Source organism: Sapajus apella, unplaced genomic scaffold (genome assembly GCF_009761245.1).
Source record: "Sapajus apella isolate SASKATOON/1434 unplaced genomic scaffold, GSC_monkey_1.0 scaffold15, whole genome shotgun sequence".
NCBI lineage: Eukaryota > Metazoa > Chordata > Mammalia > Primates > Cebidae > Sapajus > Sapajus apella.
Genome location: NW_022436955.1, coordinates 11,792,907 through 11,808,917, shown reverse-complemented (window position 1 = coordinate 11,808,917; position 16,011 = coordinate 11,792,907). Strand labels below are relative to the sequence as shown.

Below are 16,011 nucleotides of genomic sequence, written 5' to 3'. Positions count from 1 at the left end.
TGTCTGATAGGTCAACGGAAGGCTGCAGAATCCTAAATATAAACGTTTGAGTAGAGAACATAATTTCCAAGGCCCCTTCCAAATGCAAATTAATTTTAAAATAAAATTCAAATGGCATTTAGGAAATTATAATCTGTAATATTTATAATTTCTGTCACATATATATATTTTTTGAGACAGAGTCTTGCTCTGTCACCCAGGCTAGAGTGCAGTGTACAATCTCAGCTCACTGCAACCTCCGCTTCCCGGATTCAAGCAATTCTCTGGCCTCAGCCTCCCGAGTAGCTGGGATTACAGGTGTGCACCACTGTGTCCAGCTAATTTTGTATTTTTAGTAGAGATGGGGTTTCACCATCTTGGCCAGGTTGGTCTCAAACCTCTGACCTGGTATCACATATTTTCTTAAGTGGCTTTGAGAGTATTTGAAGAAAGGAGCCAACATGACAGCAAGGAAAAGCTTCATTCCTCATTGGCTGCTAAATTTAAAAGCCTAAGCCTAGACACAGACACTTGCTCTAGTACTACAGCTTTTTTTTTTTTTTTTTTGAGACAGAGTCTCGCTCTGTCGCCCAGGCTGGAGTGCAGTAGAGCAATCTCGGCTCACTGCAATCTCTGCCTCCAGGGTTCAAGTGATTCTCCTGCCTCAGGCTCCTGAGTAGCTGGGACTACAGGTACCTGCCACCACACCCAGCTAATTGTATTTTTAGTAGAGGCAGGGTTTCACCACATTGATCAGGCTGGTCTTAAACTCCTGACCTCATGATCCACTCACCTACAGCTTCCCAAAGTGCTGGGATTATAGGCGTGAGCCACTGTGCCCAGCCTACAGCTTTCTTCTAAGTAGAGCCCCACAGGAACTACCAGAAGTGCAAACATGGGCCTACAAGCCAGGCTAGGGATAAATATTCTGGGTTGCCTCTGAAAAATGGACAAAATTTCCTGATTTCATTCACATCAAAACTTAAGAGTACTTGACCAGGAATGAGTAGGCTTTACATACTGATCAGCACCCAAACCATAGAATTCATAGCTATGGAACCTCTTTCTGCTTTGGTCTAATAAATCTAAGTAAACACTTGCCTTTCATTCAAGAATAAACTCATAAGCACAAGTGTAAGAGCCTCAATGTGGTTAAATTTAAAAAGCAGAGTCTTTTAGTCAAAGTGTAGTTCCAAAGATAATGAGTGGCCTACCAGAAAGTGCCCGCGCATACCCCCTTCCTCTGTAGCACATGCAAATCCAGCCACTACATGCAAATACCAGACTTGGGCACAAAAACAATGACACATTTCAATCAACACTCACCCTCTAGATTCTCCAGAAAGGAGCTGGACACGAGAGCACACTGTGGTTAGGCCATTTCTCTGCTGAACCTGATGGCTGGTGTTCCAAGTCAGATATAAACTGGTCTGTGTCAAAGAAGACAACATCACTACTGAATGGAACAAACCAGAGGGTGAATTTAATCTACTACAGTGCCCAGCCTTTTTTTTCTATAATCAAAAGGAATTTAATTGTCTTTTACTTGTCAATCACTGCATAAAATGGCTCTCCACATTTTATTAGATAATATAAATATTGGAGTTCAGATAGCTTAGGTACTAGATGATTTTTTAAAAACTCGAAGGGCAAGCCGGGCGTGGTGGTTCACGCCTGTAATCCCAGCACTTTGGGAGGCTGAGGTGGGCGGATCACCTGAGGTCAGGAGTTCGAGACCAGCCTGACCAATATGGTGACATCCCATCTTTAAAAAAACAAAAAAAAACTCAAAGGGCAGGTATTTCCAGCTCTCTGGAATCCCCTCCCACACAGTAGGAGCTCTCTTTCCCCTCCTGGATTTCCCCTCTAGGGTCCCCTTCCACTCTCTCTCATGGAAGCCTGTCTTCCCCTCCTAAATTCCACCTCTCTCTCAATTTCCTTTCACTCAATGTGGAAGCTGCTTTTCTCTCCTGGATTCCATCTTTCTGGATTCTCTCACTCAGTGTAAGAGTTAGCTGTTTCTTTCTCTCTCCTTCTCCTGTTTCTCTCTCTCTCTCTGGAAAAAAAAAAAAAACAAACTCAAAGGGCAATAACTTTAAGAGTTACAATTACAGTTTTCAGCAGTTTTAAGGGATAAATTCAGCTTTAAATAAACTAGTTTTTATTACATTAGATCTATTAGTAGTTCCCAAATACTTGGCTAAGGCTACATCAGAATTATCTGGGTAAATGATAAAAATATAAATTCCTGAATGCTTTATAAAAATAAAAACTAAAACCACAAAATCAAACTTTCTAAGAGTAGCAGCCCAGAAAACTATACATACAGCTAAATTTGGGAGTCATGGAGGAGTATTTTTTTTTTTTTTTTTTTTTTTTTTGGAGACAGAGTCTCACTCTGTCACCCAGGCTGGAGTAAGGTGGCGCCATCTCCGCTCACTGCAACCTCTGTCTCCCAGGTTCGAGTGATTCTCCTGCATCAGTCTCCCTAGTAACTGGGACTACAGGCGCCTGCCACAGCACCTGGCTAGTTTTTGTATTTTTAACAGAAACAAGGTTTCACCATGTTGGCCAGGGTGGTCTTTAACTCCTGGCCTCAGGTGATATGCCCACCTCAGACTCCCAAAGTCCTAGGATTATAGGGGTGCAACACCACACCCAGCTGGAGTATTTTTTAAATTTTTTAGTATTTTTCTGCTGATTGCATAATAGAGGAGGAATATTTTTTAAACTAAAAGTTCACACCCATTAGACATTTATGAAATAAATTCAGCAAGTTGAAACCAGTATTTTAAAAAAGAGAAAGAAACAGAACAGAAGATAGCAGCCTGCATTCCCTTTAATAAAGCTTAAGAATTGGTTTGTGAGACTTTAACATTAGTTGTATATGTATATATTTTTTTGTGTATGGAGTCACAATATAAATCTTATTTTTTATTCTAGGAAGCTATCAAAAATGTTTGAAAGTCACTGCACAAAAGAGTCACCAATGGTCAATTTTTCGGTACTGGCTAAAGCATTCAAATGTCCCAAGAGTCTAAAACACAGTAATGGAATAGGCAAACTCTCACCTTTTTGCCTTATTATAAGGAATTATTTTTGGCCTTTGTTATACAACTTCAAGCAAAAGGGCCTAACCTCCATAGAAGGGAAAAATCTGTATTTAGTCTCTGTGAACACAAACTAATATTCTCCTTGTAAGCAGATAAAAGAAGAAAAAGGAACGACCAATCTATATAAAATGCACCCTCACTAAAGGGGTCAAAACAAAACAAAATCCAGAAATCATTTGCTTAAGCAAAATTTTTCTGTCTTAAGCTTATTAATTTGAGATCACTCTCCTAGTTTTCAGAGGCGATTTAAATATTACAGTGTGTACAAAGTATTTTAAAGACTGAAAATATATCAAAATATTCTTTTTGAGGTTTCCCAATCTCCACAATTGAATCCTCCAAAACAGACTTGAAGGTATAGAATATGTGATTCCAGGTAGAGCAGCATAAAAATAACAAGAAAACAGCCCGGAACAAAGCAAGAGGCCAATAAACACTATGAGAACTTTTGTGAGTTGACAGACTTAGTGGTACTTTCAGATTGTGCTTTACAGAAACTTGCAGTGCTCCAGAAATCTTTCTAGTTCCTTGAAGCACTTTTGTTAGCTCCAAAATATACCTCATTCACCTCTCCTGATCACAAAAACTTTGACCAAACATTTACAGAACAAGAGTTTCAGCCGGGCATGGTAGCTCACCCCTGTAATCACAGCACTTTGGGAGGCTAAGGTGGGTGGATCACAAGGTCAGGAGATCGAGACCATCTTGGCTAAGATGGTGAAACTCCGTCTCTACCAAAAATACAAAAATTAGGTGGGCGTGGTGGCAAACGCCTGTAATCCCAGCTACTTGTGAGGCTGAGGCAGGACAATCACTTCAACCCAGGAGGCGGAGGTTGCAGTGAGCCAAGATCTTGCCACTGCACTCCAGCCTGGCAACAGAGCGGGACTCAGTCTCAAAAAAAAAAAAAAAGAGTTTCTTAAAAAAGATTAAAGAAGAGGAAACGCTTCCTAACTCATTATAAGGCCAGAATTTACTCTGACATCAAAGCCAGAAAAAGATACTGTAAGAAAACAAAAGGCCAGGCATGGTGGCTCACATCTGTAATCCCAGCAATTTGGGAGGCCAAGGTGGGAGGATCACAGGGTCAGGAGTTCGAGAGCAGCCTAGCCAAGATGGTGAAACCCCATCTCTACTGAAAATACAAAAAAAATTAGCCAGGCATGGTGGCGTGTGCCTGTAGTCCCAGCGATTCAGGAGGCTTAGGCAGAATAATTGCTTGAACCGAGGAGGCAGAACTTGCAGTGAGCCGAGATCGCACTACTGCACGCCAGCCTGGGAGACAGAGCAAGACTCCATCTCAAAAAAAGAAAACTACAGAATATTCTTTATGAATATATATGTAAAAATCAACAAAACACTAACGGAATTCAGCAGCATATTAAAAGGATCATACATTAAGACCAAGTGAGTTTTATTCCCAGAATGCAAGGATGATTCAACAAATGAAAGTCAATTAATGTAATATACCAAACTAATTAAACAAAAGAAAATTTAAAAAACATATTCCTGACCAGCTTGGGCAACATGGTAAGACCCTGCCTCTACAAAAATTTTAAAAAATGTAAAAACCACATAATCATCTTGATAGATGCAGAAAAGCATTTATCAAAAGTCTTTTTTTTTTTTTTTTTGAGACAAGGTCTCACTCTGTCACCAAGGCTGGCACGCAGGGGCACAATAATGGCTCACTGCAGCCTCCACCTCCCAGGATCAAGCAATCCTCCCACCTCAGCTTCCCAAGTATCTGGAACCATAGCATCTGGCTAATTTTTTGTATTTTTAGTAGAAATGGGATTTCATCATGTTGCCCAGGTTGGTTTTGAACTCTTGTGCTCAACTGATCTGTCCACCTCGACCTCCTAAAGTGCTGGGACTACAGGAATGAGTCATTGTGACCAGAGTGAGTTGAGTGAGTGAGTGAGTGGGTGTGTGTGTGTGTGTTGGGGGAGGGGGGTGAGCCAGAATTTAATTTCTTCATTTCTTGCATTTGAAGTACTCTTCAACTACCACACAACTATAACCAACCACTTTACAGGGTTTACCCTCTGTGTCAATTTTATAGAGACCTAACCATTACCGCTAATTTCTTGTTGTCATCAACCTTAATTAGGTTAATTTGGTGTTCAGGAGAAAGGACCTCTACCAACTTGACATAGGCTCATCACAGCTGGATGCAAACACACAAAGATGGGCTTGGCGCTTTGGCAGCTTTGAGAATTCCACATGCTAGGCCATAATGGGTGAGGGTAGTCTTCAGCACCTCTTGTAAAGCAGTATTAACATCCACTACACCTCCAGCAGCAATGCCTTCCTTGGCCATGGTGGTGGTTTATGGGTGAAGCTGCATCTTGAATGCACCCAAGTCTCTGCCTCCACTCAACTAGTCAGTGGAAGGGAAAGAACTCTCTTTTTCTTTGAGACAGTCTCACTCTGTTGCCCAGGCTGAAGTGCAGTGGCACTCCAATCACAGCTCACTGCAGCCTCCACCTCCTGTAGGAGGGTTCTAGCACCTCCTATGCCCACCTCAGCCTCCCAAAGTGCTGGTAATACAGGCATGAGCCAGTGCACCCAACCAATTTATCAAAATTCAATGCTCTTTCAAGATGACAATATTCACTTAGAAGGAATTTCCTCAATACGAAAAAGGGCACATATGAAAAACCCTTAGCTCACATCATTATCAACAAAAAACCAAAGGCTTTTCCCCTAAGATCAGGAACAAAGCAAAAATGCCCACACTTTGACCACTTCTACCAGCCTACTACTAGAAGTTCTAGCCAGAGCAATTAGGTTAGAAAAATAAAAATAAAAATAAAGCCATCCAAACTAAAAAGGAAGACATAAAATTACCTCTGTTCAGGAATGGCAGGGTCCTACACATATGAAACTCTAAAGAATCCACACAAACAAAAAAGCACTAAAAAAGTCATCAAAGTTGCAGAATACAGAATCAACACACAATATTCATTTGTACTTCTATATACTTGGAATGAATGGTCCAAAAAACCCTTAAGAAAACAATTCTTCTTTTTTTGCAGGTTTTTTCTGCTTCATTTGTTTTTGAGACAGTCTCAGGCTGAAGTGCAGTGGCATGATCTCATTCATAACAACCTCCACCTCCCAGGTTCAAGAGATTCTCTTGCCTCAGCCCCCCCCCCCCCAATAGCTGGGATTACAGGAATATGCCACCACACCCAGCTAATTTTTGAATTTTTAGTAAAGATAAGGTTTCCCCATGGTGGCTAGGCTGGCCCATGGTGGCCAGGCTGGTCTTGAACTCCTGACCTCAGGTGATCTGCCTGCCTCAGCCTCCCAAAGTGCTGGGATTATACAAGTGTGAGCCACCACACTTGACCCTAAGAAAACAATTTTGTCTGGCACAGTGGGCACTCCAGCCTGGGCAACAGAGCAAGACCATGTCTCCAAAAAAAGAAAAGAAAACAATTCTATTCAAAGTAGCATTAAAAAGAATAAAATACTTAGGAATTAACCAAAAAGGCTTAAGATTTCTACATTTAAAACTAGGCCAGCGTGGTGGCTCATGCCTGTAATCTCAGCAATTTGGGAGGCCAAGGCAGGTGGATCATCTGAGGTCAGGAGCTCAAGACCAGCCTGGTCAACATGACGAAACCCTAGCTCTAATAAAAATACAAAGAATTACCCAGGTGTGGTGGTGCGTACCTGTAATCCTAGCTACTTGGGACGCTGAGGCAGGAGAATCACTTGAACTCAGGAGGTGTAGGCTTCAGTGAGCCAAGATCATGCCACTACACTCCAGCTTGGGTGACAGAACAAGACTCTGTTTCAAAAAATATATATGAATAAAGGATTTGGATAGACAAGAAAATAGAGCTGGGAGTAATGGCTCATGGAGTCTTGCTCTACTGCCAGGCTGGAGTGCAGTGGCACAATCTCAGCTCACTGCAACCTCTGCCTCCCAGGTTCAAGCAATTCTCCTGCCCCAGCCTCCTGAGTAGCTGAGATTACAAGCTCCTGCCACCACGCCCAGCTAATTTCTGTATTTCTTATAGAGACGGAGTTTCACCATGTTGGTCAGGTTGGTCTTGAACTCCTGACCTCAGGTGATCCACCCGCCTCGGCCTCCCAAAGTACTGGGATTACAGGTGTGAGCCACCAAGGCTGGCCCGTTTTTTTTTTTTTTTTTTTTGCTAGTCTAGATTTTTACTGTTAACTGGAAGGTTTTTTTCTTTTTAAATATGTATGTGTTCATGGACTATTTTTTTGAGACAGGGTCTCACTCTGTCGCCCAGGTTGGAGTACATGGTGCAATCTCAGCTTGTTGGAACCTCCATCCCCTAGGTTCAAGTGATCCTCTCATCTCAGCCTCCTGAGTAGCTGGGACTACAGGCACACACCATCACAACCAGCTAATTTTAAAATTTTTTAATAGACGTGGGTCTCACCTTGTTGCCCAGGCTGGTCCTAAACTCCTGGGCTCAGGCAATCCACCCACCTCGGCTTCCCAACTTGCTGGGATTAGAGATGTGAGTCACTGTGTCCAGCCCCAAATTATTTTTCGATAGATGAATGGATAAACAAAATGTGGTGTATATATACAATTGAATATTATTCCTCTATATGCAATGTAATATGTAATAATATTCCACATAAAAATGTTCCAATAGATTATTTCTCCATATGCTTATAATATGGATGAACCTTGAAAACATTATGCTAAGTGAAATAAGCCAGACAAAAAAGGAAAAATATTGCATAATCCTACTTATATGAGGTATCTAGAGTAGAGAAATTCATGGAGACAAAAAGCAGAGTAGCGGTTACCAGGGCCTGGAAGGTTGGGAAGGAAATGAGTAGTTATTACTTAATGGTTATAGAGTTATAATGTTTGGGTGATAAAAAAGTTCTGGAAATAGATAGTGGTGGTGGTTATACAATATTGTGAATGTATTTAATGCCACTTAATATACACTCAAAATGATTAAGGTGGTAAATTTTACATTTTAAACCACCTTTGGATTTTCTCATGGGAGAACATTGTGTTAAATGACTGAATTAGGTTTTCACAGCTCTAACCATTAACTCAAAGCAAGATCTGGAGGACTTTCATAAATCCCTCTTTTAAAATTTATAAATCTGAGTACATTTAACTCATACCTCAATGAGCTAATGAACCTAACAAAGGGCTTCTATAAATCGTTAAAAGAAGGAGCAGGCTAGGTGTGGTGGCTCACGCCTGTAATTCCAGCACTTTAAGGGGCCAAGGTGGGTGGATCACCTGAGGTCAGGAGTTCAAGACCAGCCTGACCAATATGGAGAAACCCCATCTCTACTAAAAATAAAAATTACCTGGGCGTGGTGGTGGACGCCTGTAATCCCAACTACTCGGGAGGCTGAGACAGGAGAATTGCTTGAACCCGGGAGGTGGAGGTTGCGGTGAGCCAAGATTGCGCCATTGCATTCCAGCCTGGGCAACAACAGTGAAACTCCATCTCAAAAACAAAAACAAAAAAATGAACAGAGATCATAGATTTGGGAGGTGGAGGTTGCAGTGAGCTGAGATGGTGCCACTGTACTCCAGCCTGGGTGGCAGAGTAAAAAAAAAAACAAAAGGTAGTGGTATGAATATTCAAATAAGTATTTCATAGAATATTTTATGGAATATTTTATTTTAAGATTATCTTTTGGCCCGGCGCAGTGGCTCATGCCTGTAATCCCAGCACTTTGGGAGGCCGAGGCAGGCGGATCACCTGAGGTCAGGAGTTCGAGACCAGCCTGGCCAACATTGTGAAACCCTACCTCTACTAAAAATACAAAAATCAGCCAGGAATGGTGGCACGTGCCTGCAATCCCAGCTACTTGGGAGGCTGAGGCAGAATTGCTTGAACCTATGAGGTGGAGGTTGCAGTGTGCCGAGATCAGGGCACACTGCACTCTAGCCTGGGCAACAGAGCAACACTCCATCTCAAAAAAAAAAAAAAGAAAAAGTATCTTTCAAGGAAGATATTTTATGTTACAGTATAGAATAATCTCTCAAGATTCTATATCATGGGAAATACAAAGTATAAACTAGTATACATAATATGCTAGTAAAAATAAGGAAAAAATATATGCAACTGTTTATAAATGCATAGAATAGCTCTGGAGTGACAGCCAAGAAACTGGTAACTCCAATTCTCCCTACACAGGACAACGAAGTATCTACCTAGAAGACAGATTTTTAAGTATGTAAATGTTGGAATTTTAACATTTTGAACCATGTAAATGTATTACCTGTTCAAAAAAATGATTGTATTAAGAAACACAGGCTAGACATGGTGGCTCACACGTGTAATCCTAGCACTTTGGGAGGCTGAAACAAACCTGGGCAATGTAGTGAGACTGTGCCTTTATAAAAAAAATTAAAAATTAGCTGGACATGGTGGCAGGCACCTGCAGTACCTGCTACTTGGGAGGCTGAAATGGGAGAATCTCTGGAGCCTGGGAGGTCGAGGTTGCAGTAAGCCATGATGATGCCACTGCACTCCAGCCTGATCAACAGAGCAAAATCCTGTCTCTGTGCACCCCTCAACAAGAAATAAGCACAAACAAAATGTTAAAATTCCCATTCTACATAAAATCATCTATAGATGTTTTTAAATATACAGCATGATTATTAGGGACTTAATCTGTACCACATTTTTTTTTTTTTCTGTATCACATTCTTGTAGATGTAAAGTTAAAATGCTTGTAACCATCATTCTCAACCCTATACTATCTTCCAGCAAAAATCAGACTTTCCACTTTTTCTCCTGCCCAGATAGAGAGGCTAACTGTAGGCTTTAGAAACTTTTTTTTTTTTTTTTTTTTTAAAGCCAGGTATCTTCAGAGAAAAGCTGTTTGAGTACATTTATCTAAGTCCATCAAAAGCTATGATTGTTGGCAAGAAGTAACCTTGTAATGCCACCGCAGAAAACTGCACCACACCACAAAAGCTTGGTTAACTGCTGAACCTAAAATTAAACAATTTATCTCTCATTAAACAATTTTTTTTTTCTGTGAATAATCCATCTTGGAAGGAACTTGAAAAAATCATATGAATTTTAAAGCAGAATACATCTTTAAGACAGACTTTGCTATCTTATACATGGTAGCACATTTGAAAATTAAAATGCTATTGTCTTTATAGAAGGCAAGATTATATAAGTAATTAATTATAGCTATTTTAGAAGACACTAAAAAAAAACACATGTGAGAAAATCTACATTTCAGACAGACCTGGATTCAAATGGCTGACCAATATTTGTGGCCATACAAAACTGGGATGTGCTTAAGGTCTCTGAGTCACATCTACACAAAAAGTTAAGACTAACAGTTCACGTTTCACAGATTGCTGGGAAGAATTAATGAGCTACTAGCAAAGTACCTAGCACAGTGTTTAAAAAAATTTGAGTTTATCAAGAAACACTAACCGGCTGGGCATGGTGGCTCAAGCCTGTAATGCCAGCACTTTGAGAGGCTGAAGCAGGTAGATCACAAGGTCAGGTCAAAAAAAAGAAAAGAGAAAAGGAAAAGGAAAAGGAAAAGAAAAGAGAAAAGAAAGAAAAGAAAAGAAAAGAAAAAAGTAACAATAATTCACTAACCTTTTTTTGTATTTTTAAGACAGTCTCACTCTGTTGCCCAGGCTGGAGTGCAGTGGTGTGATCTCAGCTCACTGCAACCTCTGCCTCCCAGGTTCAAGTGATTCTCCTGCTTCAGCCTCCTAAGTAGCTGTTACAGGCATTTGCCACCATGCCTGGCTAATTTTTACCTTTTTACCTTTTTAATCTTAGTTACTTGGGAGATGGAGTCTTGCTCTGTCACCCAGGCTGGAATGCAGTGGCACCATCTTGGCTCACTGCAGCCTCTGCCTACCACGTTCAAGTGATTCTCCTATCTCAGCCTCCCAAGTAGCTGAGATTACAGGGGTGTGTGACTACACCCAGCTAATTTTTGTATTTTTAGTAGAGATGGGGTTTCACCATGTTGGCCAGGCTGGTCTTGAACTCCTGGCCTCATGTGATCCGTCTGCCTCAGATTCCTAAAGTGCTGCGATTGCAGGTGTGAGCCACTGCGCCTGGCCCAATTTTTACTATTTCTAGTAGAGACGCGTTTTCACCATGTTAGCCAGGCTGGTCTCAAACTCCTGATCTCAAATAATCCTCCCATCTCAGCCTCCCAAAGTGCTGGGATTACAGGCATAAACCACCATGCCTGGCCATTAACTATTTTTAAATACACATTTTGAGGGGAACTTATTTTGAAGACTTCTGATATGCTGCCTTAGGGTAGCCTCTCTTGGACTTTTCCTAGCTTATACATAAGTTCTACTATTTTATTGCATTTTACTTATTTTGAGACAGGGTCTCACTCTGTCTCCCAGGCTGGAGTACAGTGGCATGATCTCTGCTAATTTCAACCTCTGCCTTCCAGGCTCCAGCGATCCTCCCACCTCAGCCTCCTGAGTAGCTGGGACTACTGGCATGCGCCACCACACCTGGCCTAATTTTTGTATTTTTTTATAGAGACACGGTTTCACCATGTTGTCTAGGCTGGTCTCAAACTCCTGAGCTCAAGCGATCTACCTGCTTTGCCCTCCCAAAGTGCTGGGATTACAGGCATGAGCCATAGTGCCTGGCCATATATAAATCTGAATGTAGGTTGATTAAAATTTTTGTTTAAATGGTAGAAACAATACATTCATAAAAAAGGATACAACTTATTTATTATGTCCATGGAGATACACAGATACATTTGATATAAAAAATAAAACATCTTCTCAAATGCTTGTTGCTTTCTTCCTTAGGCCTAAAATTCAATTTTTCTTATTGTATGTCTCAGGATGCTTATGTCTAAGGTCTTGAATCCCTATCATGGTCCATCCTGCATAAGCCATGACTTAAAGCCTACATGGGCATTATTTACAAGACCTTTTGGCCTCTGGAATCATTCATCCTAAATATGTTTGAGTCTATATAGTACCTGTATGCTTCCCAAAAGAGGATTCGTGAGTTACCCAGTGTCCCAGTTAAAAGTCAAAGTTCAGTGCTATCTACCTCCCGCCACCCCAGTGCCCATAAGTGATTATATCATATAGATGACACACTTTCACCACTGGCTATGCATGGCTTTCTTCTGTTTTATTTATTATATTATTTTTTTGAGACAGAGTCTCCCTCTGTCACCCAGGCTGGAGTGCAGTGGCGTGATCCTGGCTCACTGCAACCTCCACCTCCCAGGTTCAAGCAATGCTTCTGCCTCAGCCTTCCGAGTAGTTGGGACTACAGGCGTGTGCTACCACACCCGGCTAATTTTTGTATTTTTAGTAGAGACGGGGTTTCACCATATTGGCCAGTCTGGTCCCGAACTCCTGACTTCACGATCTAGGATTACAGGCATGAACCACTGTGCCCGGCCTTGTTTTATTTATTTTAATAAAACAAACACCAGTGAAACCACTAACCAACAGGTGCAAGAGAACACTGACAATATTAACCTCTCTGTTGCTCCTCCATATCAGTTTCCTGCTTCCCACATCCAAGTAACCACCTGAATGTTGTTTATCATTCCCTTGATTTTAAAAAGCACCTGCTTTTTGAAAGCAGGCAACCTCTGCTTGTCATTTACATACAGGACTAAAGCAGCTGAGGTCATAAGTAGAGAGTCCTTGTTTACTGCTAAATTACCAAATGCCCTACATTCAGGATCAGCATGTTACTGCACAAAGCCTGCAAGTTGCAGTGTCAGTTTTCACTACAGCAGCAGGTCAGGCTATATTTAACATGCATCCTCTTCTCTGCTGAAAAGCTGCAGCTGTGGCTCTGTTAGTCTGTGAACAAGGAGGACAAGTGGGAACTTAGGGACTTTAATGGAAAGTTGTAACAACATTCAGTTAGCTCAATCATAAATTAAATGGGCCTGTATTTAAAGGTCTAAGACAGTATAGTTTCACAACACTGTAATTTTTTTTTTGAGATGGAGTCTTGCTCTGTTGCCCACGCTGGAGTGCAGTGATGCCATCTCAGCTCACTGCAACCTCCGCCTCCTGGGTTCAAGCAAATCTCCTGTCTCAGCCTCCCAAGTAGCTAAAACTACAGACATGCATCATCACACCCTGCTAATTTTTTTTTTTTTTTTGTATTTTTGGTATATATGGGGTTTCACCATGTTGGACAGGCTGGACTTGAACTCCTGACCTCAGGTGATCGTCCCACCTCAGCCTCCCAAAATGCTGGGATTACAGGCATGAGCCACTGTGTCTGGCCACTATAATCTTTTTTTTTTTTTTTAAACACACACACACCAGTATCAACTACCACACTCAATCAAATCTTTTTTTTTGAGACAGAGTCTCGTCCTGTAGCCCAGGATGGAGTGTAACGGCATGATCTTGGCTCACTGCAACCTCTGCCTCCCAGGTTCAAGTGATTCTCCTACCTCAGCCTCCTGAGTAGCTGGGATTACAGGTGCCTGCCACCACACCCAGCTAATTTTTGTATTTTTAGTAGAGACAGGGTGTCACCAGGTTGGCCAGGCTGGTCTCAAACTCCTGACCTCACGTGATCCACCAGCCTCAGCCTCCCAAAGTGCTGGGATTACAGGAGTGAGCCACCGCACCCAACCTAAATTAAATATTAATTAAAATGTTTAAAACAGCTTGACAAATGGGCACAGTGGCTTATGCCTGGCCAACATGACTAAACCCTGTATCTACTTAAAATACAAAAATTAGCTGGGCATGGTAGTGACTGCCTGTAATTCCAGCTACTTGGGAGGCTGAGGCATGAAAATTGCTTGAACCCAGGAGGCAGAGGTTGCAATGAGCTGGTATCATGCCATCGTACTCCAGCCTGGGTGACAAGGGAAACTCCATCTCAAAAAAAAAAAGTAAATAAATAAACAAACAGCTTGACAGTTTCCATATTTGTTATAAAATCAACTGTTTTAACATTTATTGTCTGATCCAAAAACTGGGGCATAAACACCATAATGAACATAAATGTTTACGGAAAATTACATTTCCAGGCATACAAATTGTTAACATGAGCAAAAACTCAGTGATAAGTGGACAGCCGTAGAACATGCTTTTCAAGGAGGAGCAATGATATATGGAGGTAGTGAAGAACACATAAAGGCACATCATGAACTATGCCTTAATTGGTTGAGTAAGTATATATTACAGCCTTCCAGGGGGGCTACTTGAAAGAGAACACCACTTGGTGAAACATCAATACTGTGCTGCTGTTGTAACCCCCAAGGAATACCTGCCTTGCCCCAGGAAGCCTGAGACTGCGAAATGCTTCCGGGATTCTTCTGAGCTTGAAAAGTTGTTAGGAGGCACCGAAACTATCTCGATGAAACTGAACAAAGATAATTATAAAGTTTAGTCTTTGATTCCCCCCCCATATATATATGCAGAAACCTATGTAGAGAAAGGATGCAACTTTGCATAATTATGACTCACTAAGTCAACAGTACCTCAGAACTAAGAAAATCCCCTGACCTCAGGCAATACTGATAAAGTCTTTTGAACAGGGAAAGTGATAGTCTTAACCTATAACAAGCTGGCTAGAGTATATTCCCTTCTGAATACTGCACTATGAAAGGGAACTTAAACATCAGGGTTCAAGCAGATGGCAATCTGCATGTTGGTGAGGGAAGGATGAAGTTGCTGGAGAGTTTTAAGATTGGGAAAGAGATCAAGGTTTCACACATAGGAAGGGCTATTACAGAAGAAGGATTAAGTATGTTCTGAATTATTCCAGAGGTATTAGAGCCCACATAAAACAAGAAGAGTATTCCTCACTCGAGGCATTAAATAAAAAAAATAAAAAAAAACCAAGAAGATTAGCTGGAACTCAAAAGGCCCTGAGATGTTCCAAAGAAGCTAGAAAAGAGACAAAGAGGAATATAATATCATTAAGAATACCAAAATGTGCAATGGCATGCATGTTGCCATTAATAATAAAAAATAAATAAAATTAAAAATTAAAAAAAAAAGAATACCAAAATGTGGTCAGGTGAGGTGGCTCATGCCTGTAATTCCACCACTTTGGGAGGCCGATGCCGGTGGATCACCTGAGGTCAAGAGTTTGAGACCAGCCTGACCAACGTGGTGAAACCCCACCTCTACTACAAATATAAGTGGTGGCAAATGCCTGTAATCCCAGCTACTGGGGAGGCTGAGGCAGGAGAATTGCCTGAACCCAGGAGGCAGAGGTTGCAGTGAGCTGAGGTCATGCCATTGCACTCCAGCCTGGGCGTCAGAGTGAGACTCCATCTCAAAAAAAAAAAAAAGCCCAAGTGTGAATGAACTTTAGCGAGGAAGAAAATGGAGGACCTTTAAAATGTCATCTAATACTGAGAATCCATAACACTTTTTTTTTTTGAAACAGGGTTTTACTCTGTTGTCCAGGCTGGAGTGCAGTGGCACAATCTTGGCTCACTGTAAACTCTACCTCTTGGGTTCAAGCATTCCTCCCACTTCAGCTTCCCGAGTAGCTGGGACTACAGGCACACACCACCACCCTTGGCTAATTTTTTTTTTTTAAGACAGAGTTTTGCTTTTGTTGTCCAGGATGGAGTGCAACGGCGTGATCTTGGCTCACTGCAACCTGTGCCTCCCAGGTTCAAGCAATTATTCTGCCTCGGCCTCCTGAGTAGCTGGGATTATAGGTATGCGCCACCACATCTGACTAATTTTGTATTTTTAGTAGAGACAGGGTTTCTCCATGTTGGTTGGGCTGGAGTCGAATTCCCCACCTCAAGTGATCTGCCGGCCTCGGCCTCCGAAAGTGCTGGGATCACAGGTGTGAGCCACCGCGCCTGGCCTGCTCGGCTAATTTTTTAAATTTTTAGTAGAGACAAGGTATCCTTATATTCCCCAGGCTGGTCTAGGAACTCCTGGGCTTAAATGGTC

General features: G+C 41.6%; 1 protein-coding gene across 4 annotated transcripts in view; it reads right to left on the bottom strand.

Moving 5' to 3' along the window:
- The window catches only part of NFATC3 (nuclear factor of activated T cells 3), a 163,435-nt gene that overhangs the window by 14,222 nt on the left and 133,202 nt on the right, over positions 1 to 16,011 (bottom strand). The window contains exon 10 of one of the 4 annotated variants that reach the window (XM_032283805.1): positions 1,306 to 1,409. The exons of the other annotated variants lie outside the window; for them this stretch is intronic. Coding sequence (XP_032139696.1) covers positions 1,309 to 1,409 — 101 coding nt within the window. The 3' untranslated portion in view covers positions 1,306 to 1,308. The remainder of the gene's footprint in view (positions 1 to 1,305; positions 1,410 to 16,011) is intronic. 4 annotated transcript variants of the gene reach the window in all.